The 22,761-nt window shown below is 39.9% G+C and overlaps 1 protein-coding gene across 1 annotated transcript in view; it reads left to right on the top strand.

Moving 5' to 3' along the window:
* The window catches only part of LOC111325085 (dynein axonemal heavy chain 6), a 51,682-nt gene extending 29,641 nt beyond the window's left edge, over nucleotides 1-22,041 (top strand). Inside the window, exons 51-95 of the mRNA XM_022928813.2 lie at nucleotides 73-236; nucleotides 739-870; nucleotides 2,075-2,154; nucleotides 2,245-2,325; nucleotides 2,548-2,698; nucleotides 3,120-3,173; nucleotides 3,500-3,591; nucleotides 3,710-3,865; nucleotides 4,539-4,605; nucleotides 4,841-4,995; nucleotides 5,527-5,707; nucleotides 6,023-6,148; nucleotides 7,020-7,129; nucleotides 7,702-7,774; nucleotides 8,179-8,268; nucleotides 8,943-9,025; nucleotides 9,474-9,558; nucleotides 10,530-10,682; nucleotides 10,936-11,166; nucleotides 11,588-11,659; nucleotides 11,914-12,099; nucleotides 12,205-12,263; nucleotides 12,462-12,575; nucleotides 12,840-13,020; nucleotides 13,113-13,292; nucleotides 13,396-13,502; nucleotides 13,971-14,097; nucleotides 14,223-14,291; nucleotides 14,711-14,788; nucleotides 15,327-15,500; nucleotides 15,707-15,897; nucleotides 16,046-16,139; nucleotides 16,315-16,555; nucleotides 16,925-17,025; nucleotides 17,234-17,338; nucleotides 18,083-18,197; nucleotides 18,402-18,523; nucleotides 19,083-19,253; nucleotides 19,498-19,584; nucleotides 19,844-19,936; nucleotides 20,292-20,384; nucleotides 20,619-20,679; nucleotides 21,028-21,302; nucleotides 21,497-21,608; nucleotides 21,697-22,041. Of these exons, the coding sequence (XP_022784548.2) occupies nucleotides 73-236; nucleotides 739-870; nucleotides 2,075-2,154; nucleotides 2,245-2,325; nucleotides 2,548-2,698; nucleotides 3,120-3,173; nucleotides 3,500-3,591; nucleotides 3,710-3,865; nucleotides 4,539-4,605; nucleotides 4,841-4,995; nucleotides 5,527-5,707; nucleotides 6,023-6,148; nucleotides 7,020-7,129; nucleotides 7,702-7,774; nucleotides 8,179-8,268; nucleotides 8,943-9,025; nucleotides 9,474-9,558; nucleotides 10,530-10,682; nucleotides 10,936-11,166; nucleotides 11,588-11,659; nucleotides 11,914-12,099; nucleotides 12,205-12,263; nucleotides 12,462-12,575; nucleotides 12,840-13,020; nucleotides 13,113-13,292; nucleotides 13,396-13,502; nucleotides 13,971-14,097; nucleotides 14,223-14,291; nucleotides 14,711-14,788; nucleotides 15,327-15,500; nucleotides 15,707-15,897; nucleotides 16,046-16,139; nucleotides 16,315-16,555; nucleotides 16,925-17,025; nucleotides 17,234-17,338; nucleotides 18,083-18,197; nucleotides 18,402-18,523; nucleotides 19,083-19,253; nucleotides 19,498-19,584; nucleotides 19,844-19,936; nucleotides 20,292-20,384; nucleotides 20,619-20,679; nucleotides 21,028-21,302; nucleotides 21,497-21,608; nucleotides 21,697-21,800 (5,576 nt within the window). The 3' untranslated portion in view covers nucleotides 21,801-22,041. The remainder of the gene's footprint in view (nucleotides 1-72; nucleotides 237-738; nucleotides 871-2,074; nucleotides 2,155-2,244; nucleotides 2,326-2,547; nucleotides 2,699-3,119; nucleotides 3,174-3,499; nucleotides 3,592-3,709; nucleotides 3,866-4,538; nucleotides 4,606-4,840; nucleotides 4,996-5,526; nucleotides 5,708-6,022; nucleotides 6,149-7,019; nucleotides 7,130-7,701; nucleotides 7,775-8,178; nucleotides 8,269-8,942; nucleotides 9,026-9,473; nucleotides 9,559-10,529; nucleotides 10,683-10,935; nucleotides 11,167-11,587; nucleotides 11,660-11,913; nucleotides 12,100-12,204; nucleotides 12,264-12,461; nucleotides 12,576-12,839; nucleotides 13,021-13,112; nucleotides 13,293-13,395; nucleotides 13,503-13,970; nucleotides 14,098-14,222; nucleotides 14,292-14,710; nucleotides 14,789-15,326; nucleotides 15,501-15,706; nucleotides 15,898-16,045; nucleotides 16,140-16,314; nucleotides 16,556-16,924; nucleotides 17,026-17,233; nucleotides 17,339-18,082; nucleotides 18,198-18,401; nucleotides 18,524-19,082; nucleotides 19,254-19,497; nucleotides 19,585-19,843; nucleotides 19,937-20,291; nucleotides 20,385-20,618; nucleotides 20,680-21,027; nucleotides 21,303-21,496; nucleotides 21,609-21,696) is intronic.
* Nucleotides 22,042-22,761: the final 720 nt, after the last annotated feature.

Raw genomic sequence — 22,761 nt, 5'->3', positions numbered from 1 at the left:
TGACTTTGTTTATCATAGCAAAGATTTTTAAAATAAGATTTTTGCTAACCTATCTGTTACCATTCTTCTCAGGTGTACTTCAGGCGGATCCTGGAGTTATTAGAGACGCTGGACAGATTTTTCGCCTGTTCTGTCACGAGGCACAAAGAGTATTTCACGATCGTCTAATTAACAAAGAAGACAAACGTTATTTCAACGCCATTTTGTCTGAAATGGCACAGAAACACTTCTCCCAGGTATAGCTCTTGGTATGAATAACGTTGTCAGCAACGAACCAAATTTAGCAACCTATAACAATAATCATCCTTGTACTTACCGAAAATTATAGTTGTGGAGCTCAGAACTGTAAAGGGAAAGTGTAAGATGAATTTGTTGATATTGTTTTATGTTTTTCTTTCTGAGTAATAACACATGTCTTTGTGTGGTAGCAAAAAGATGGATGTTGGTACTTTACTGTCAACCCCCCCGCAATTCGCTAGGTCTCTCTGGCAGTTTGACGGTTTCATTTTAACTACCCGATGGAGAAAGGCATGGCGAGAGTAAAGTGTCTTCCCTAAGTACATAGCATTATTGCTTGGCCAGAACTAAAAACCAAGACCTCTTGGTTCAGAGTCCAGCGCCCAAACCATTCAGCCATCGTGTCCTGCCCGCAGTGTAAAAATAATTAACTGTAAACCGTATATGCCTTTTGAACTTTCAACAACATAGTGTTTGTGTGTCCTTTTATGCTGTAATCAGAATGTGCAAGCTGAGAAATTTGAAACGGCCCCTATTCTGTTTGGAGACTTTATGAAGATGGGTGCAGACCCTTCTGACAGAATCTACGAAGAGCTGGCTGATATCTCAAAAGTGAAAAATCTTCTGGCTGATGTAAGTTCATTTAAATCTTTCTCCAATGTTCTAGGTAACCTTTAACAATATAGCAATCATGGTTCGTACAATCTCGAAAAGGTCTTGAATTTTAATGGTCGTCTTGAAAAGTCCTTGAATTTGGTTAATTCCTCGAAAAGTACTTGATTTCTCTAGTAGGTCATGAAAAGTCCCTGAAATTTAGCAACTTCTGTGCGCCTTATCGCTTTTCTGATAAATTAAACAATTTTGCTATGGAAAATTTGTCCACTAGTAACTACCAAAAAGCGAAAATGGTCGGTATAAAACGTGAGTGGTACATGAATCAAAGTTGGATGTGTGCCTCAATTTCATGCGCAAGGCCTCCGATGTGTGGTAGTCCGCCGTGTGCTTTTGTTTTAAGGGGAAACTTAAACATGTAGTGGTTTGGCTATGTTTTGGTTGATGATTTTTTCATTTCCCTTTGTTTTCAATTTAATTGAGCGATAGGCAAATGTGTATTCAATCGTAAATGGTTTAGATTTATGAATAAAACTTAGTCCTTGAAAACCATTTTTTGTCCTTGAAAAGTCCTTGAATTTTGTTTGTCTGAAGTTATACGAACCATGACAGCAATGATCATGGTAAAAAGGGTTGAATCTTAAAGACTTCCATCTCATGCACGTATAATGAAAGAAACGACAACGTCTTGATCCTAAATTTGCCATTCATTGAATCATCGCCCTTAGCATTCATCTGTGCCTCGAGTGTTTTTCTTTCTCACCAAAGTAATGTTATGTTCTCTCATGTAGGTTAAAGGGGTAGTCCTAAACGTCATAAAAATGGCTCAAGCTATGTTGACTTAGCTCTTTGAAGTAATCTTCTAAGGAAACTGATTATGGTTATAACAATAGTAGTAATACTTATTATAATAATATTAGTAATAGTAATTATAGCATTAATTCGACCACTCCCCCATAGGGCTTTTCAAAGCCAATACAAACAAATTGGAAACAAATATTATAAGTGACCATGATGTTAAAATTCCCAACTGGCAGGAGACAGACCAGTTGGCTATGTACATAGCACAGCCACGGAGTTGATCTCGGGTTAACCAAGAACAAATCCAGTGAGAAGCGGGGTAGAGGACTAGATCCAGAACTGCCAGATAGGAGTCCCCCGCCCTAACCACTCGGCCAAACCGCCTCCTGATGTGACTCTTATTTGTATATGTCTTTCTATTTAGTATCTCGATGACTACAATATGAACTCTTCTAAAGAAATGAAGCTTGTGTTCTTTATGGATGCCATAGAACATGTCTCAAGGTCAGCTGTTAGTTCATACACTGTTTGTGAGACTTTTTGATGGCTCCTTCCCAGCAATTTGGGGTTTGATGAATGTGTGTTTTTCTGCAGAATTGCCCGAATGGTTCGTCAGCCGCGTGGGAATGCTCTGCTTGTGGGTGTAGGGGGAACAGGAAAACAGAGTCTTACCAGGTAACTTGCCTTGCATGATCATTCTCTTACAACGTCTCTACAATTCTCATTGCTAAAGTTAGTGATTTTTTAATTGTTGTGATCGATTCACTATCAAAATAGCTTTTTTAGGTCGTAACGGCAAATTGTTTGAATTCTAAGGAGCATTCATACACAAACAATTTTGAAGAAACACTTGCATTAAGCTTGTTTGAAAAAAACAATTCTGGCGTTGTTCCTTAGGTTGGCATGTCATATGGCTGGTTACCTGTGCTTTCAAATCGAGCTGACTCGTGGCTACGATTACTCCTCATTCCGGGAAGATCTTAAAAAATTGTACACATCAGCTGGAGTGGAAGGAAAAAACACAGTGTTCTTATTCACTGATACTCAGGTAAGCACCCCTGTTGAATATCACGGTCATACATTGTAGTGCGGTTTGACTGACTTCTGTAAAACTAAGTAATTGCATTGGTCAATCTCAAAAAAGAAGAATTTTTCACAAGGAACCAATGAGATTGTGAAGGAAATAGAAGTAAATCGCCTGAAGTGCTGGACGAGAGGACTGTCCTAGTCATGATTTTTCTCATGATCCAATTGCTCAGAGGTTGGCGTGAGTTTTCAAATAAAGCAAAGCTATCATAATCATGGATTTTTATCGGCTCTAGAGATTGCTCCACTTCTTATACTTTGCTACCACACAATGACATGTGTTATTACACTGAGAGAGAAACATAAAGCAATATCAACAAATTTCGCAGAATGAGGCTCATATTATTATTATAAAATATTTATGTAATTTCAATTTTGTGCAGATCGTTGTTGAGGAATTCCTGGAAGACATCAATAACATCTTGAACTCTGGCGAGGTATTTGTGATGTTTATGATACTTGTTTATATGACTTTTGTCCAATATTGTTAATAATATTTAATATTATTGACTATTAATTATTGATAATAATATTTGGATGTTAATATTAACCAGTATCAATGTTTTTAATAGTTTATATGACTATTGTTTAATTGCTCTGTTGTCCATTTACAGAGAATGTTTGAAGTGTTTGTGAAGATTTGTGATTAAATTTTAACTGTCCTATTAAATACTCCTTACTTCGCTGAATTTTTAAAAAATGTTACGATGTGTTAATGAACCAACGTGGGTAAAATAAAAATGTGCACTTTGTTTGTCATCAGGTCCCAAACCTGTTTGAGCCAGAGGAGTATGAACAAGTACTGATTGGAACCCGACCTCACGCCAAGGAGGCTGGTGTTCCTGAAGGCGACAGGTGAATATTGGATCTGACGCTGAACCTCACAGCTCTCTTCTATTTGTCCATTATCATCTATGGCTCTGTTATGTTGTTGCACAGATTTTAAATTTCTCGATATTTTCTTCAATCTCAGGGATGCCGTGTTCAATCACTTCATCAGCCGTGTTCGGAATAACCTTCATGTAGTACTTTGCATGAGTCCTGTGGGAGATGCGTTCCGTACTCGCTGCCGTATGTTCCCCTCTCTGGTGAACTGTTGTACTATTGACTGGTTCACCGAATGGCCAAGGTCAGTTTAGTGAAACACTTGGATCATAATCATAACCATGTTCTAAGTCCGGTCAGCGTACTTTTGGATAACTTCAGTATCTATCACCAAAACAACACTAATGCTGATATCAACTTGTTATTGTCTAAGTCTCATAAAAAATGCTGTAGTCTGATTGGTTCTTAACAACCTTTATTTGTTGCTTCATTTGGCTGGTGAATTTTCCATTTACAAGCGTTTTGTATGAAAGAGCAAATGAAATTTAGACATTAAATGCTACTAGTTAATGAAACTTAACTTCCTCACTAATGTTAGCCAATGAAAATCAGGGAAAATCTTTAGCGAGCAAGTTGTCCAGGCTCAGCTAAGAAACAGAGAATGGAGGGAATTGACGCAAGGCTGATGTATCAAATAAAATGCCTGTTCTGAAAAATTTTTCATGTCTGATTATCTCTCAATCTGCCTGCTATTGATACAAATCATTTGTAATAAGACTGTGTGTTTTACAATTTGGGGATAAGCGTGTTTGCAGCTACTTGCAGATTACTTCCTATTGCCATCTCTAATCGCCAAAACCTCATGGATTTGTTTCGAAAGTTATTGAAAAAGGCGACTTATTTGTATTGTGCTATTTCTGGTTGGCAAACAGTATCTGTGCTGGCTGACCGTTTCAAAACACCTTGTTTTTTGGTAGGGAGGCTTTATTGTCTGTCTCCAAGAACTTTTTCGAAGAAGTGGACTTGGGTGCAGGAGATGTTAAGGTTAGAATGAGCTGCATTTTGTTCATTTTCATTTTCAAGCGGTATTATAAGTTTGGGTTTGTTGTCATTTAAATAGCATTGCTAAGCATTTTGGTGATGTCAAGGTTAACCATCCTTAGAGGCTCTTGAGGCGTTTCTAGTGGCTGGCTCGTGGTCTTCTTTTTAAACCCGGGGTGCTCAACAAAATCCTTTGTTAATGTTTTTTTAGACTGTTTACTTCGTGATTTTATTGTAGGAGAGAGTGGCCGAAATGTGTGTTGAAATCCACACGAGTGTTAGCTCTATGGCGGACAGGTTTTACGCTGAATTGCGTCGCCGATATTACACAACCCCAACCAGTTATCTGGAGCTTATTAACCTGTATCTGTCCATGTTAGACGACAAACGAAGGTGAAGTATTCTTACTGTCTTAGAGTCACCAAAGTGTAGCGAACATCAATCACAGCTCTCTATTTCTCTTTTGAAAAGGTCGAAGTTGATTGTGTGATGCTGTCTAATTAATAATTTACTTTTAAACAGTAGAGTTTTTGTTCTTGGGGATAAATATATTTTGGGCCCTACTCAGAGTTATGTTGAAATGACTCTAAGAGGGCCCAAAAACATATTTATGCTCAAGAACAGAAACTGTATTACCACTATTATCATTGAGAAAACAAAAGACTTTAAAAACATGGACAACTAACTAGTCTGAACAATCTCGCGTAGGTGAAGCGGAGTTAAATACATTTTAGCGCGCAAAATGCGCCACAGTGCCCGACAAGTGATAATAATAGATATTTGTACGACTGGTTACCCCTTCAACACTCCTATTTTTGCTTCATACTTTCAGTAGCCTTCATTTTATGTTTACATCAGCGAAGAGGTTGGATAGCTATCACTCCGTTGTGTTTTAACTAACTGTAACACCCGCATATTTTACAGACAGCTGATTGGTGCACGTGACCGCGTGAAGAATGGCTTGAAGAAGCTTCTAGAAACTAACGACTTAGTAGATAACATGCAGGTGGAGTTAGTGGCTTTGGAACCACAGTTGAAACAGAAATCACTTGATGTAGAAAAGCTCATGGACAAACTACAGACTGATCAGGAGGAAGCTGACAAGGTCTGTGTGAGATAAATAACACATATTTTCTGTACCTTTGTTATTTAGCTGCGTTCGTCTGTCTTCTCGCTAATTACGATGGTTGGCACTTGGATTTGAGAATGTGATGATAGTACAATTTTTAGACGCTTCACTTTTGTATAAGAACATCTATAGATAGTTTTGCCTCATTTCCTTTCCATAATGTTCTAACTATATACGTTCAAAATTTCCCTTCTTTAAGTTAACCATTAAATGGCTCGGAGTCTCTTTCAAGTAAGGTTTTATTCTATTATATCCAATTGGACAATTTGAGTTTTCCACTCATTTCTTCAGGTGAGAAAAGTCGTTTCAGCGGAAGAGGAAGTAGCCAAAGGAAAGGCAGATGAAACCCAAGCTATTGCAGCAGAAGCACAGAAAGACTTGGACGAGGCCTTACCTGCTCTGGAGGCTGCCAACAAGGTATGTGTTTAGACTGCCTCTAAGTTAGGCTGAATTATAGCTTTGGAAGAAAATGAAAATTAATGATACAGCATTGCATTGCTGGTTTGTAGGTTAGTGTGTTTCACGCTGAATCGAGAGAGCCCCTAGTTGGAGTCTCGGCGGGGGGTTATTGCGTTTTGTTATTTAGAGAGACCCTTAAGTTTCCACAGTGCCTCTCTTCACTCCGGTAAGGAGTATAAATTGGTCAGGGAAACGTGACAAAATCCTAAATGGTGGGAGAGGGGGGTAGTAATAAAATGGACTTGAATTGCAATCAGTTGAAAGTACATGTATTTATCATGGGTTACGTAACCCTTTCTTTGGGGTGTTACATGGTATGTTGTTACAATTACTTCATTAGCGGTAGGCTATATATTCGAGTTGTTGTCATTTATATTCATTCGCGTCCTACGACCGTCCCTACGCCCTCAAAATTAAATAGTCAGTGACTAGGGATCATCAGATTCTCTAAGGAGTAGTTTTTGCATATACGAACATAGTTTAGATTGTTTTGTAGGGTGGTTTTTCTTGCTCTATTTTACATTTCCGAGTTTTCATTCTGTTGATGTACCATTCCTATCCATTTTATTGATGAAGGCATACTAAAGAGGGTTGCATATGACTCGTGTTGACACACCTCAATTGTGGTTGCTTATTGAATGATAAATGTTTTATCATATTCGTTTGAGCGGGGTAGCGAAGTAGAATATAACACTACGCATTGTCTACAAAGAAGTCCTTCAGTTTGAGCCTCTTTACCTCTACTTGCTTCCTTTCTTGGCTGTGCTGATAAAAAAAACCGCAAGTTCAGTGAAGTTTGAAGATAACTGGTTATCTCTGTCACTTATAGGCCCTTGACTCATTGGACAAGTCCGATATATCCGAGTTACGTGTGTTCACCAGTCCCCCTGAGCTCGTCATGACGGTTATGGAGTCCATCTGTATTTTGTTAAATGCAAAGTAAGTTTGATTCTGTATGTGGAAGATGTTCATGTTAGGAGAACACAACCGAAGGTGGCTTTGGGAGATGCTATTATTTCTCGAGGGCCTTCTGCCAAATTCGCAAATTTTTTCAAGCTTCATTCATGTCAGCATCAGTCACCTTATATAGGAAAGTTTTTGCGAAACTATTCAATTTCCAAAATGTGGCTTGGTGGCTGAGTTTTTAGCACAGTCCAACCATAGTATCTAGGAGGTACGGGTTCGGATCCTGTCCAACCTTGACATTTTCCAGGCTTCTTTTCAGCAATTGCTTAAACTGCAGAAAACCCGCGTGAATAATTTCTTTGCTTGATTTAGAAATCGAAGCAAAAAAATGTTCATTCCACGCTCCGATGACATAATTTGTAGAAATCTGACTGACAAGGTGATTAGTCTTTTGGCCACTAACTGCGACCTTCTTTAATGAATTCTTCCCTACTTACGTGTTGATTTTCGTGAAATTATTTGGCCAATGTTTAGTGACTGCTTTCAAAGAATGTTACTTTTCGTCGTTTGTTAGTTTGTTAATTAAATTTTAATGTACTCCTCAGGCCTGACTGGGCAGCAGCAAAGTCTTTGCTTGGTGACGCTAAGTTTTTGACCAGGCTTATGGAATATAACAAGGTACTGAATACTTCATATTTAAACTCGTGTGAAATTAGATTCTTATGATTACGCAGTCTTTTACAAGTCTCTCCAAAAAGGTGGTTTTAATTCTTGCTCTTGATAGTATTTATTTCACAAACATACAGTATTAGCTAGTTGAATAAGGTATTCCAAGCAGTACAAATCACCGCGAAGTGATCACTTATTTAAGATTTGTGATGCACCATTGCTTGCTTGTCGTGTAACTAGAAGTATGTGCCTGCCATGTAATTAAGATTTCATCCTCTACCTTCTTTGCAGAATCTTAATTCTTTTAAGATATTCTTTTCAAGACGTTCTGCTCCTCTGCTTGTGCAATAGTTTGATTTTGCCACAAAATATTTATACCAATCATTATATACATCTGCTTGTTTTGTTTCTAGGACAATATTCCGGATTCTACTTTGAAGAAACTGAAAAAGTACATAGAAAACCCCAAGTTCACGCCAGAAAATGTGGAGAAAGTATCGAAGGTGGGTTAATTAGCCCTTAATCAGCTTTATTAGACGTAAACTGTATATTGATGCATTTGCTCCTTGTTGAAGAAGATATTGGTTGTTAAATATTTGAAGTAGCAACTCCTTTCTCGAATATTAGTTCTGACGAGTGCTTAGCAGCTGAATCATTTTGCGCTCGTTACTATTTCCCTGTCCGTAACAAAATCTTGTTAGTAGATCCGTTTGTATTAAGCGTGGAACAGAACATATTAACTGACTTATTGCTTTCCGTGGTATCTATCCTCGGCAAGGAACGTTCACCACGACTTTTTCATGCTTTCTTTTGTCACATCAACGCCTCTACAATCCTCCTAGGTAGAGTTATTTGGGCCACCTTTTAAAAACAAACAGAGAAGACCCTAACTTGATATCTCCTACGAATGATCTTGGTATTGGTGTTTTAATATTGATTCAGCTATCTCTCTTCCTCCCCCCCCCCCCCCCCCAATGATGACATTGAAAATAAAGATGAAAAGCCGTTTCATTAAACACGAAGGGGGAAGAGGGGGAGGAGGAACTTTTGCCAGCTTTGAGGTTGGTAGGAAGAGTTAAAGTAATTTATAGGTCAAGGTCATTTTAGATAGCTGGGTGCTTGTAGCGGTGATCCTTTAATTTTCTAATCAACTGTCTAACGGACCTTGTTTCATTAGGCGTGCCGGTCCATGGTGATGTGGGTTCGCGCTATGGATTTGTATGCTCGAGTGTTCCGCACGGTGGAGCCCAAGAAGAAAAGGTATCTTGTATTTAGTCAAACTCAACAGCATTCTCAGTGGTCTCATAAGTTACGTTATTTGACTTTGAATATGATTATCAACAAATGTTACGACAGTCAGTGATTGCGGCACGTTTGGTTAATGATGAACGTGGCTGATGGAAGTGTTGTCTGCCAACAGACAGTTAACAAACATGAATGCTGCGATGCATGTTAACGCCAACTCTTGAGCCATCCCCAGCCATGTAACCTCCGAGAGTGACTGGCATCTAATTTCTCCTTACAATATCACCTCTGGATCAAACATTAAGGTTACGAGAATAAAGCAAATAATCAACAATTTAAGAAGCTCGTGATAGTTAACAAATTCTCCATGTCAACACCACAGGAAATGTATAGAGAACAGTGTGGAGAATAAGCATACTGATGTTAGGCTGTAAAAGGTTAATCACTCGTTATCTTTCTTCAGACTCGCTGCTGCTCAGGTGGAATTAGATGCTGTTATGGCGACATTAAAAGAAAAGCAAGATAGTTTAGCTGCTGTTGAGGAAAAGGTATCATACTTAAAACGATACGATGTGAGGCCAAGATCCTCTCTTCGGGGTTGAAAATTTTCTTTTGTATTACAGATTACTTGTGGTTGACCGTCGAGGTAGTATTTGTTTTTCATTTTTGTCAATGCCCCTTGAGTACGAATATCAAACCCTTAAGTTTGATGTGGGGCTCTTAAGTCTTGAAAAGAGGTTGAAGTTTTCCGACTAAATTTCAGTACCTGGATGGAAAAAAAATTTATTGGGTGAGATTCTTCTAAGATAGCCGAATAGACATTAATTACCTTGAACAAAACTTGAAAAATTTCATGGTTTTGAGAACTGCTTAAAATGACAATTATAATTTGTACTTGAATTTACTATGCAGGAAATATCTACGAACTCTGTAAAAAGTAGCTGTTACGATATGCACTGAAATTAGATGTAATGGTTGAGAGTCAGTCGACTTTCAGATACCGACTGTGCACAAAAGAAGCCACTCTAAGACAGACACACAGACATACATACATACATACATACATACATACATACATACATACATACATACATACATACATACATACATACGTACATGCATACGTACGTACGTTAGTTGACCACTCCCCATGGGGGCTTTTCAGGGCCAATTCCCACCCATCCCACCCCAAGGGAGGACATCCACAACACAGTATTCTCGTGCGTGGGAAATTAACGTCTCCTACCCCTAACCCTGCAGGAGACGGGGCCTACGGTTTATTCGTCCTTATCCGAGAAGACTAGAATATCTATCCATTTCTTGATTATAGAAAGGTGGCAAATTCTCCTCACTTATTTTAAGACCATGAGTATCGGTCCGGCCGGGGCTCGAACCCTCGACCTCCCGCACAACACAATCCGGCGCTCTAACCAATTGAGCTAACCGGGAGGCCGTCAGACGATATTTTGAATGAGTATGCACTATTTTATTATTAATACTTACATTTTTCCAACCAAAGATTGCAGAGCTTCAAGCAGCTTATGACAATAGTATTGCTGAAAAGGAAACGCTGACCAAGAACATCGCACAAACCGCGGCTCGTCTGAAGAGGGCATCCAAGCTGACAACAGCCCTAGGAGACGAACAGGGACGCTGGACAGAGAATGTAGCGGTAAGGCGTCATCAGATTGTTCTTATTCACGCGTGGCCTGTAGTACGGCTAAGGCTCGCTTTATCACAAAGTTCAAACGCCGTTGTATTTTATCATCGATCTAAGTGGAGTCTCTTTCAGAATCTGGACTGTTGTTATGAGAATCACTCGTAAGAAGGTGAACTCCTCTGAAATAGGGATGGGGAGGGAAAGGAAGTTTTTTCTTAAAATCATCCAGTGAGGTTTAATGCTTCCTTCCTTTTTCAAATCACAGGCATTTGAACTGGAGATTGGTAACGTGGTCGGAAATGTTTTCGTGGCGGCAGCTTGTGTGGCTTACTTTGGGGCATTTACAAGTCATTACCGCCAGGAGCTGATCTCATCTTGGATTCAACGCTGTAAAGACTTAGAAATTCCTGTGTCAGACGACTTTAGTCTCATCAATGTGCTGGCAGATCCTTTTGAAATTAGACAGTGGAATGCAGATGGGCTTCCGAGGGATTCGGTAAGTTGGGATAGTGTTCCGAAAGTAGGTCGTGAGATATACCTCAATTCAGATTTTCTCCTCTCTCCAAAGCTGTTGCATCCTTTGGACGTACCATGTCATTTTTATTCTTAAAAGAAGCATGCAACATTTGACTCGCACTTTCACACTTTTTTTTGTTGTACAAACGTTTCTTTTTTTTTTTTTGGAACTGCTAATTTGTTAGCTCAACCACGGAAGTCAGTGGTTTGGATCCCCACTTTTTTAGTCCTTTTTTCAAAATGCTTAAAACTAGTGATTTTTCTTGGTAGAGCTCTCAAGTTGTCTAGTCCGCTCCCTTTCATCACGCCATTCCTGCACATTTCCCAGGTTGCTACCTAAGCCGTCTTGTAGCCATGACTTCTCCAGTTCCATGTCACGTTTACTTTACTTTTTCTTGAAGGTGTCAATAGAGAACGCGATTTTGGTGACCAGAGGTCGGCGATGGCCTTTAATGATTGATCCCCAGGATCAGGTTAGTTTAAATAAGACCTACAGAAACACAAACAATTGAACGAGTTAGCTAGCGGAGAGAGGTCAGTCGGACAGACACATAGAGAGACCCTCATCAGAGCAAAATTATAGAAAGTGTAATAAAGAAAATGATAATTCTAGCAAAGAGACTTTACATGAGGAGCAAAGGAAACAGAAAGATACATGTTACTGAAGGTCCTGTCGCAACTTAGTTGAAGGAAGGATTCTTTTTTGTTTTCTGTCATATTGTTTTAGGCCAATCGATGGATCCGAGCCAAAGAAGCCAAGAATGGTCTTAAAGTGGTCAAGCTTACTGACCAGAACTTCCTGCGTACTCTTGAGAACTGTATCCGTATTGGTATGCCTGTGCTATTAGAGGAAGTTGGCGAGACTCTGGATCCTGCTCTGGAACCAATCCTGTTGAAACAGACTTTTACACAGGTTAAGTGAGAATTTGTTGAAATCACCACAACAAGCCGTGTTGTACGCATAATGATGTAGCTTCCCTGTTTTCTTTGGTGATGCTAATTTCCTTCTTTTGTGTAGGGTGGACGTCTGTTAATCCGTCTGGGTGATAGTGATATCGACTATGACAAGAACTTCAAGTATGTTATTTGTTATTTATAACTTTACATTTAACTTCAATTTTGGAGAATATTTGTTTTGGCTGCCGTTACAATAACTCCTAGAGTTAAAATATTACCTTTGTCATTCCCAAAACTAAGCTCAGCAACGTTTGATAAATATGATAACAAATTGTTAAATGTCGACCATTAACTGCAATCAACATGTTTTCTCGGCAGGTTTTATATGACAACTAAACTTGCCAATCCTCATTATCTACCTGAAGTATGCATCAAAGTGACCATCATTAACTTCACTGTCACCAAGTCAGGCCTGGAGGATCAGCTGCTCAGGTATTGTGATTTGTCATTGCTGGAATTTCTTGAAATTAACTCTTTTTATTTCCTAACGAGTTGATTTTTTTCATTTAAAGCCGTACGAAGGCTGAGAGTTCTCTATCTTGGCAGACAGTTGTAATTACGATCCTGCACTTTAAAGGTTAAGGATATTTGAGCCTTTGCGTGAAGATGGAGAACTAAGGCTTAACCGATTTTTTTTTAATCTTAATTTAAAGCGAAGATAAACGTTCATGGAATAAGTGTTAAATTCCTTTGCAGTGATGTTGTTCGTCTGGAAAGACCAGATCTAGAAGATCAGAGAAATCAGCTGATTGTGCGAATAAACTCCGACAAAAACCAACTGAAGGCCATCGAGGACAGAATCCTTAAATTGTTGTTTCACTCTGAAGGGAATATTCTCGATGACGAAGTGCTTATCAACACTCTCAATGAATCCAAGGTAAGAGCGCATAACTACCTTAGCTCCAGTTATCATTTTATGACAGCGGTTTTGTCAGGTTATTTATCTCATCCTTTTCGCCTTCTCACCAGGTCACTTCAGGAGTGATTAGTACTCGGCTGAAAGAGGCGGAGATGACTGAGGAGAAGATAACAACGGCGCGCGAGAAGTACCGCCCAGTAGCTACACGCGGCTCTGTCATGTACTTTGTGGTGGCGAGCATGGCCGAGGTGGACACTATGTACCAGTACTCCCTCAAATACTTTAAGCAGGTATAATATGTGCGTCTATAGATATTTTAGTAGATGTCAGTTTTGCTAGTTTGATTTTTGATTAAAGAAATGAATTGTATCTATTTGTTTATTTTTCTTAAAGCTGTTCAATACTTGCATCGAGAACAGCGAGAAGACAGATGACTTGGACAAGAGACTTCAAATTCTGCTGGCTAATTGCACTAGTTCTGTTTACACCAACGTGGCACGGTAAGAGTGCTTCTTCTTATAAAAGGCCTGTAAGGTTTTCAGGAAGATTGAAGCAGTTGCTCTAAACTGGGGCTAATGCCCCAACCTTCGCCTTTTGTGGTAGTGCGGCGCTCTCTCAGTTACGCTAAATCTCTCTTTTTAGCCTTTTCTAATTACTGTCAAAATCCTGGGTTTTATTAAAAGAAGGACCTTACACTGTTGATTTATTTGGAATCATTTGCGCAGAAAATTTGCGTGTTTTGGGTTTTCCATAACCGGCTTTCAATCTTCCTTCTTCGATTACCGAGGAAAAAGCACCCACCCCCAAGGCTTTTTACACCCGTTAATACAACCTTGAGTAATTTTACCCGCTAGTCTTTGCTAAGTTGCTCTTGGGGTGGAAAATGAAAATAGGAACTCTCTATGAGATAGATTTCACAACACGTCTGATATCTAAGGTTGTCTTACCGGTGTTCCTTTGTGTTTCAGGGGTCTGTTTGAAAAAGACAAGCTTGTGTTCTCGTTCATGTTATGTGGTGAGATTATGCGTCAAAGAGAAGACATATCAGACAACGAATGGAATTTTTTCCTCAGAGGAAGTGGAAGCTTGGACAAGGTAAGGCAAAGACACTTGTCAGGGAACTCGTGTGTGCAGTTCTAGTACATTTTGCATGTTCAAACAGTTCTCGTAACAATAGTAGTTCTTAATCAAAATGTCATTGTTTATATCGTCCGTCACAGGAACGTCCACCAAAGCCCGATATTGCCTGGCTAACAGAACAAACCTGGAACACATGCTGTGATTTAGAGGTGTGTTTGAAATACCTTTAGAGGCCAAAACTATACCTGGCTTTAGCAGTGTTACAACTTGTTCAAAGTACCCAAACAAACAGTCTAAATCATGTTACGAAGCAAAGGAACATCACAGTTTACGCGATGAAAACGAATTGTTTCTGACAAACATGAGATCGTGAGAGTTATGTACACTATCAAAGTTGTTGTCAAGTTGTTGTGGGATACAGAGGTAGCGATTTTACTAACTCAGCCAGGAAGCCAAGTTAGACGAGTTCGTGATATACCGGGGAGGGATGAAAATGTAAAGCTTTTGTGAAACGGTAAACTTGGAATGAAATTTATGGGACATTTCTTTAGCCTGTGACCAGTGTTACCAGATCTTTTATTTGTGCTAACTTACCTTTTTCTTTTGCTATGTAATGGCTTTCTTTTAGGATTCCCTTCCAGCGTTTGGTGGCTTGAAACAGGAAATAGTCAGCAAGCCTGTCATAGTCAAGATCGGCTCAGTTGAGGTAAAGATTGCCTTTGAAATCCTGATGTTAACCTTCCTGCTTCTTTTTAACCAACCAGGCCCCGGTAGTTTGAAGGTCGGATAACGCTAGCTATGCACTGGATAAATCTCCATCCGGTGGATAACGCTATGCACTGGATAAATCTCCATCCAGTGGATAACGCTATGCACTGGATAAATCTCCATCCGGTGGATAACGCTTTGGACTGGATAAATCTCCATCCAGTGGATAACGCTATGCACTGGATAAATCTCCATCCGGTGGATAACGCTATGCACTGGATAAATCTCCATCCGGTGGATAACGCTATGCATTTTGCTATCACTTATCCACTGGCTAGCGATTTATCCGTCGTATATACAACTAGGCCCAGGCCGTTAACTACCACGCCACTATCCCTATAGCAAACTATTGCCGGATTACTTCTTCCGGGATTGAAAATGTTCAGGAAAATATTTTCTTAAATCTGAACATATGATACATTTCCCGCCAATGGATCACGTGTTCATGGGTAGACAATTTTTCTCCCTTGCACCAGGCATGCGCAAACTCTCCACTGTTAACGGCGAGTAAAGAGGACAGTGACGGTCGATCAACAGCGACAAGCGAAAGCACAGAAGCCACTGAAGAGGCAGAGGAACAGTCTAGTCTAGTTGATCGCCTCTCAAGTTTCCAGAAATTGGTATTTATCAAATCATTCAGAGAAGAGAAGGTAAACGTCTTTCTTTTGTGTGCTGCAAAAAAAATATTCCCAACCCTGTTTGGAAAAAAAATGAAAATGTTCGTTGTCCGTAGCTTTCTCCTCCTTTGTTGAGTATCGCGTTAACGACAAATTGTTTTTTAGCTGCTAAGATAAGCAGCGCCATGGCGAGTTCATTTTAATGACAATTTTTGGCGTTTTGTGTAATTATTCCGTAGGTGGTGTTTGCTGCTGTGGATTTCGTTTGTGAGAACCTTGGCAAGACATTTGTGGAGAGTCCGTCTATAGACCTCAATACTCTGTATTCTGATGTAGGGCCAACCACGCCTCTCATATTCATTCTCTCTACTGGCTCCGATCCAATGAACGCCTTCCTCAGATTTGCGAGGGACATGAGTTACAGCGAAAGGTAAAATCGCATCTCTTTGTTTTATTACTTTAGCAATTCAAATGGTTTAGAGGTGATTGGTCATGAATGACCTCTAAGAGATGAACTGAAGGGGTCTATAAGGTTAGCCTCTAATATTGGTATACATATATGTGCACTTTCTATCTAGGGTACAGGCAATTTCGTTGGGTCAAGGACAAGGGCCTGTAGCAGAGAAAATGATCGCTAACGCAACAAAGACAGGAGACTGGATCTTCCTACAGGTAAAAGTTTTTTTCACTAGCGTGACTTAATCGGTTGGACTTGGTCTGGTTTTGGAACAATTTAAGCAGATCTAGAAAGGCTCCCTCTATTTCTCCCTTATTGTTCTCCTTCGAGTGTTTTTTGTCGTGTAGCTTTCATTGGTTTCTTCTTATACTTGTCGTTTTATTTTTCTAGAATTGTCATCTCGCTGCCTCGTGGATGTTGGCAATGGAAACCCTTATAAAGAATTTGTCGACACCAGAGGCGGAAGTACACGAGGACTTCCGGTTGTTTTTGAGCTCCATGCCAACAAAAAGTTTTCCTGTAACGGTTTTACAGAACAGCGTCAAAGTGACGAATGAACCCCCGAAGGGACTTCGAGCCAATGTCAAGAGAGCGTTTGGAGAGCTCAGCTCTGACTCCTTTGAAAACCATAGTAAGAGCTACCTCCTTTACTTTCGTCATCAGTGCTCTGATACAGCGGAAGTTTTATTTCTTCAGCTAAGTTGTTATATCAGTATGGCTCTTCAATCATTTGCTATGGCTACGTGATCAGCCACTTTTATCATTCTTCGCATTCGTGCAGATGAGAATAAATGGGTCATCGCTGGCCAGTTACTGTAGATTTAATTCGGGTGTTTAACCTTGCTGTGTCCCTTTCGCTCCACTTCACGCAAATCACACTGATGCAAACTACTCAGAGGTTCTTTTTTAACTTCAAGCTACTTCTCAATGGGACTTTCTCGGGTCTTTTTTTCTTGAGTGATGTGCGACTTTGTTTTTGAAGTCTGCTTTTAACTTGTAGTTCTTGGTGTGACGTGGAGAAAGCTGGTGTTCGGAATTTGTTTCTTTCATGCCATCATTCAGGAAAGAAAGAAGTTTGGTCCACTCGGTTGGAACATCAAGGTGAGTGGTGTAACCGTTCCTTAAACTAGTAAGCGACTTGATTCTAAATTTTGAATATTACGATGAGTTTTTCCTGTTATTAATGCAAAAACCTTAGGTTCCTTATGAGTGTTACTACGTCAGAGACCCTTTAGTCGTGAAATAGTTTGGATACCTTCTGGTTTTGCATTTCCGCTTTAACTTTTACTGTCAACACTTTCATCATTAGTACGAGTTCAACGACTCTGATCGCGAATCAGCACTAGACAATTTAAAGATGTTCTTAGCAGAAGGACAGATTCCATGGGATGCGCTGACCTTCATCACAGGAGAGGTAACCTATTCATTGCTTAGCTCAGTAGATAGCTTGTGGACTGAAAGAGGACTGGGGTGATTGGAACACATCTGCTTGGAAAGTACCAGTAAGGAGAGGAACAGGGATGGGGAGGAGAATAGGGGAGGGGAGAGGAACAGGGGTGTGGAGAAAAACATGAGGAGAGAGGAACAGGGGTGTGGAGGGGAACCAGGGGAGTGGAGAGGAACTGGGGTGTGCAGAGGAACAGGGGAGGGGGAGGAACAGGGGTGTGGAGGGGAACAGGGGTGAGGAGAGGAACAGGGATGGGGAAGAGAATAGGGGATGGGAGAGGAACAGGGGTGTGGAGGGGAGCAGGGGAGGGGAGAGGAACAGGGATGTGGAGGGGAACAGGGGAGAGGAACAGGGGTATGGAGGGCAACAGGGGAGGGGAGAGGAACAGGGGTGTGGAGGGGAACAGGGGTGAGGAGAGGAACAGGGATGAGGAAGGGGAGGAAGGCTAGGACATATTTTCTTTTCGCTTCTCTTTAAATCCGTTCTCTTTTCTTTCCAGATTCCAAAATGACACTCACTTGCTTACATGCCTTCTCTTTAGTATGGCTATTAGCTTATTCTCTTCGTTTATATTATCTCTATAGAACATGGATTGAGAGAGCGCATTTAATGTGCGAATAGTTAAATACACCAACTTTCACCATACCTCTCCCTTTTTCCACCCGGCAACAGTTAAGAAAACTTGACAAGATAAATTTTGTTTATTCCCAGATAACCTATGGAGGCCGAGTCACCGATGCTTGGGATCAGCGGTGTTTGACCACAATCCTCGGAAGATTCTTTTCGCCAGCAATACTGGAAGATGGGTACAAGTTTTCTAAATCAGGTACTGCAAGACAGCATAACACCAATCGTGAATTATGTTATCATGATGCGAAGAAGTTACTGCTAATGAATAATAAGTCACACGGCCCAGGCCGTTATGATAACATCATAATAAGATCTCAAAACAAATCTTTGGTTCGTTAAGCTTCTCTCATAAGTTAGGTGATGTCTGACTAATAATACCCGTCATGTATGACATCATCAGGTATCTACTTTCCCCCTGGATATGACAGTTTACCGGAGTACAGAGATTACATCGACAGTCTGCCTATCGCTGATGAACCTGAGGTGTTTGGAATGCACAACAATGCCAATATCGCTTTTCAGGTAAGAACAAAATTATTCTTCTTTGGTTTAGCTTTATGCATTTTCTCGACCATTTTAAGACGTAGTGGTCCAGGTAAAAGATTGTTTCGTCTGTCCGGCTCCAGTTCATTTACTAGTAAGACTAATGTAGCTTTGAACAGATGAACTTAATCTCCATTTTTTTAATGTTCAAAACAGAAAAAAGCCCGGACAGGAGCGATGTGGCTTAGATGGCAGGAGCATGACCATGAGAATTGCTGCTCTCCCTTCCCCTCCCCCTTCCCTTCCCCCTCCCCCTCCCCCCCTTGGGAGTTACACGGGGTGGCCTGGTGTTTAACGCACTTCGCTTTATATCAAAAGGCCTGGGTTCGATGTATGGCTGGATCATTGTATTGTGTTCTTGGAAAAGATATTTTACTTTCACAGTGCCTCTCTTGACCCTGAGGGAGCGGTATAAAATGAAATTTTCAAACTGTTAGGGAAGCCTGGTCTAGCTTCCCATGCTGGGGGTGTTAATCTCCACAGAGAGAAGAAATTCTTAAACGTTGAAACGACTTACTGATTACATATTACTTTACAGACTCAAGAGACCAATGCCCTGATTACTGCAGTATTAGAGGTACAGCCTCGTTTGGCCAGTGGAGGGAGCGGTAAAACAAGCGACGAGATTGTTTATGAACTAGCTGAAAGCATCCTCTCTAAGCTGCCAGTTCTGTTGGACATGGAAAAAGCAGATAAAGCCATATTTGAAGTAAGAATTCAAACCAGTCGGATGTTAATCTTACCTTGCTGTATCGTTATATGGGAGCTCAAAAAGCCATTTTGTTTTCTAATGCTTTTTTATATTGATATAGTCTTGGAAAAGGAGCTTGGAACAAAGAATAAAGTAAAACTAAACCGGATGTTTTTGTTTTTGGTACGATGCTATTTATGCTGCAGTTGTCTTTATTCTTAGTCGTCTTTCCCTTGTTAATTTTCTCATTGTTACATTTCAGACTGATGCAAAAGGTCGAGTGAATTCACTCACCACTGTGCTTGGACAGGAAGTGGATCGTTTTAACTCTCTTTTGAAAGTTATCAAGGTAACTTAATAACTCCTTCGTTATTTACCCGAGTCTATACTCAAACAATATTGATTATGTGTGGTAGCTGGCGCTTGTCTGAGAGCAGGCTACTCCAAGAGGTACTCAGTGTGTTTTTTTCGGTTTCTTTTTGTGGATTTAGATGACAGTGTTTCTAAAATGACCATTTGATACATCCAAGTGCTAGCTCAGTGTTGTACCCCTCTGCTGTAAAACTTCAAAGTGTGAATGTAATGTTTGATATCTTTTTTGTTTTCAGACTTCTTTACAACAGCTTCAGAAAGCCATTAAAGGTTTGGTAGTGATGTCACTGGAGTTGGACAAAGTTTACACAAACTTTTTGAACAATCAGGTAACTTAGGTTGGATTTCTCCCGTTTTCGTCCCCCTCTTTTGTTTATTAACCCTTTATACCCTTATATGAATATGCATATTCTCCGTACTGTTCTCTCTACATTTCCTAATCTACTGACAAGGAGAATATGTTTAACAATTAAGAGCTTCTTTGGTTGGTGACAATTTACTTTATTTTGTGACCTAAATGAAAGATTCAGGGGTGGTATTGCAATAGAGAAAGTAGTTGTTAGTCACTCTGAGGACGCCCCGTACGAGTTTTAACATCTTAAAAGATGTCAGTCTGTCTAAGGATGTAATGACTGTTGTTCACATGTCCTTTCTTTAGATAACAGTACAATTCGTGTTTTTAAGGTTCCAACAATGTGGGCGAATGCTGCTTATCCATCATTGAAACCTCTTGGTTCGTGGGTGAAGGATTTGCTTCTCAGATGCATGTTTATTGAAGTAAGTCATCTTTTTATCTTGAGGAGAACGTGTGCCTGTATTTTTCAGTTAATCTTTTTCTCCAGTCCAACATTTTAGAGTTGAACTGCGAGATAGGTAAACTGTTTGCTAAGAGTTAGTTTTTTGTTTTTGCTTTTACTTCTTGAGGTAATTCAACTAAACTGTCTAGATACTAAAGTTTGGTTGAGTTTCTTCTCAATTTGACCGATAGGCGATTTATTTCTATCCTTCTAGCAATGGATCGAACAAGGAGCACCCAAATCGTTTTGGATTTCCGGTTTTTTCTATCCTCAGGGTGAGTGCTTTGACGCGTTGCGTATTTCTTATTTTCATTCCTCTCTGGAGTCTTTATTGAGATGTTTTAGGCAAATCGTTACTAAATGCCATCGGTGATACTCCGATTGTGATTCATGCACAAAGCGGTTTAAAGTGAAAGTAAGCATGATGTCGAGTGGCTTAAAACCGCGCGGTGACGTATTAGGAATTTTCCAAGTCTCCAAAGTGTCACTCACCTGGCATTTGACGATTCAGATAAATTAAGTTAAAATGTGCTTATAAATAATTAAGCTTAGTTTCTAATCGCTGACAATCTTGCTGGTGTTGCTTGAAGAAGTTTCGTAATATATATTGGTGATTTTGCCAGGTTTCCTGACCGGAACACTTCAAAACCACGCCCGCAAGTACAATCAACCAATTGACCAGCTGTCATTCCATTACAACGTTCTCCCTAACTATCGCAGCCAAGAGGAAGTCAGTGAGGCGCGCGCTAAACTTGGCCCAGATGACACGCTACCGATGGATGAAGAGATAGAATCTCCCGAGGACGGAGTATTGGTACACGGTTTATTCATAGACGCCGCTCGCTGGGATGATGAAAAAATGATGCTAGGAGACGCGTTGGATGGCGAGATGAACCCTGTAAGTATTTATCAATACTGTATTTATCAATTTACTCAATACAATATTTATCAAACCAGTATTTATCAATTTACTCAATACAATATTTATCAAACCAGTATTTATCAATACTGGTTGCAAAAGTTCTCTGCTCGGGGTGCAACAAGGAAGACTGATATACTTACGGTTACATTCCCTGTTGTGTTTGTTTTCAGCCGTGCCCTATTCTCCACATGGAACCTCGCATGAACTACACACCAGATCCCTCACGTTATACATCTCCGCTGTACAAGACATCTGCTCGAGCTGGTGTACTTTCCACCACAGGTAGGAACATACCAAGAAAAAGCGTTTGCGCGAGCAAGTACTAAGAGGGGACTTAAGACATTGATTGAAAACGTCTTTTCTATTGCAGGTCACTCGACAAATTTTGTGGTGGCGGTATATCTTCCTACAGACCTTCCTTCAGACTTCTGGATTGAGAAGGGGACAGCTCTCTTGTGTCAGCTTAATGAATAGAACATCCAAGACTTATTTTTTATGGTGTTGACAGAACATCTTATAGCAATGTGACTGTAAATATAGCCAATTCATTCGTTTGTTTGTTTTTAGTCGCCGTTGACCCGGTTGATATTTCATCAAATCCCTGCGATGCAGGGTAAAAGCACCTGTACGTATATTTTACGCTTGCGAGAGTTGTATAAGAAACGCGTGGGTTTTAAGCAGTCATTCATACATTAAAAGTTTTGGAGAAAGAAAACTATCACTTTATTCGCTTATTCTCCGACGGTGCTAAATCTCTCCAATCCAATGAAAGAGATACCTGGAGCACACTAGACTGAAGGTGTGCGAGACACTAACATAACAACCCAATGAAAGAGCACACTAGACTGAAAGTGTGCGAGATACTAACATAACGACCCAATGAAAGAGATACCTGGAGCACGCTAGACTGAAAGTGTGCGAGATACTAACATAACAACCTAATGAAAGAGATACCTGGAGCACACTAGACTGAAAGTGTGCGAGATACTAACATAACAACCCAATGAAAGAGGTCGCTAAAGTGTACGAGATTACATAGTTAACAATCGAATGAAAGAGAATCCTAAAAGGACGCGAGATACTTACGTAGCAACCGAATGTAAGTCAATCTTAAAATGCTCTTTCATTTATTAGGTCGGTTTAGCCCGTACTAATTTTATCTTTACGCTATTTATATTATTTTGTTTTATCCAAGCTTTGTTTTATCCAAGTTTTGTTTAATCTTATATTGTTAAACCGTAAACTGTATATAAATTATTTAAATTTATTCTTTGTAATTAGTCCTCCTAGTATAATTATTACTGTTTTAGGAGTATCTCGATTAAAGATTAAAGCTCGAGACAAAAAAAACGTTAGGTAACAATCTAATGAAAGAAAATCCTATAAGTGCGCGAGATACTAACATAACAGTCCAATGAAAGAGAATCTTAAATGT

Source organism: Stylophora pistillata, chromosome 5 (genome assembly GCF_964205215.1).
Source record: "Stylophora pistillata chromosome 5, jaStyPist1.2, whole genome shotgun sequence".
Classification (NCBI taxonomy): Eukaryota; Metazoa; Cnidaria; class Anthozoa; order Scleractinia; family Pocilloporidae; genus Stylophora; species Stylophora pistillata.
This window is presented reverse-complemented; position numbering and strand designations above follow the sequence as displayed.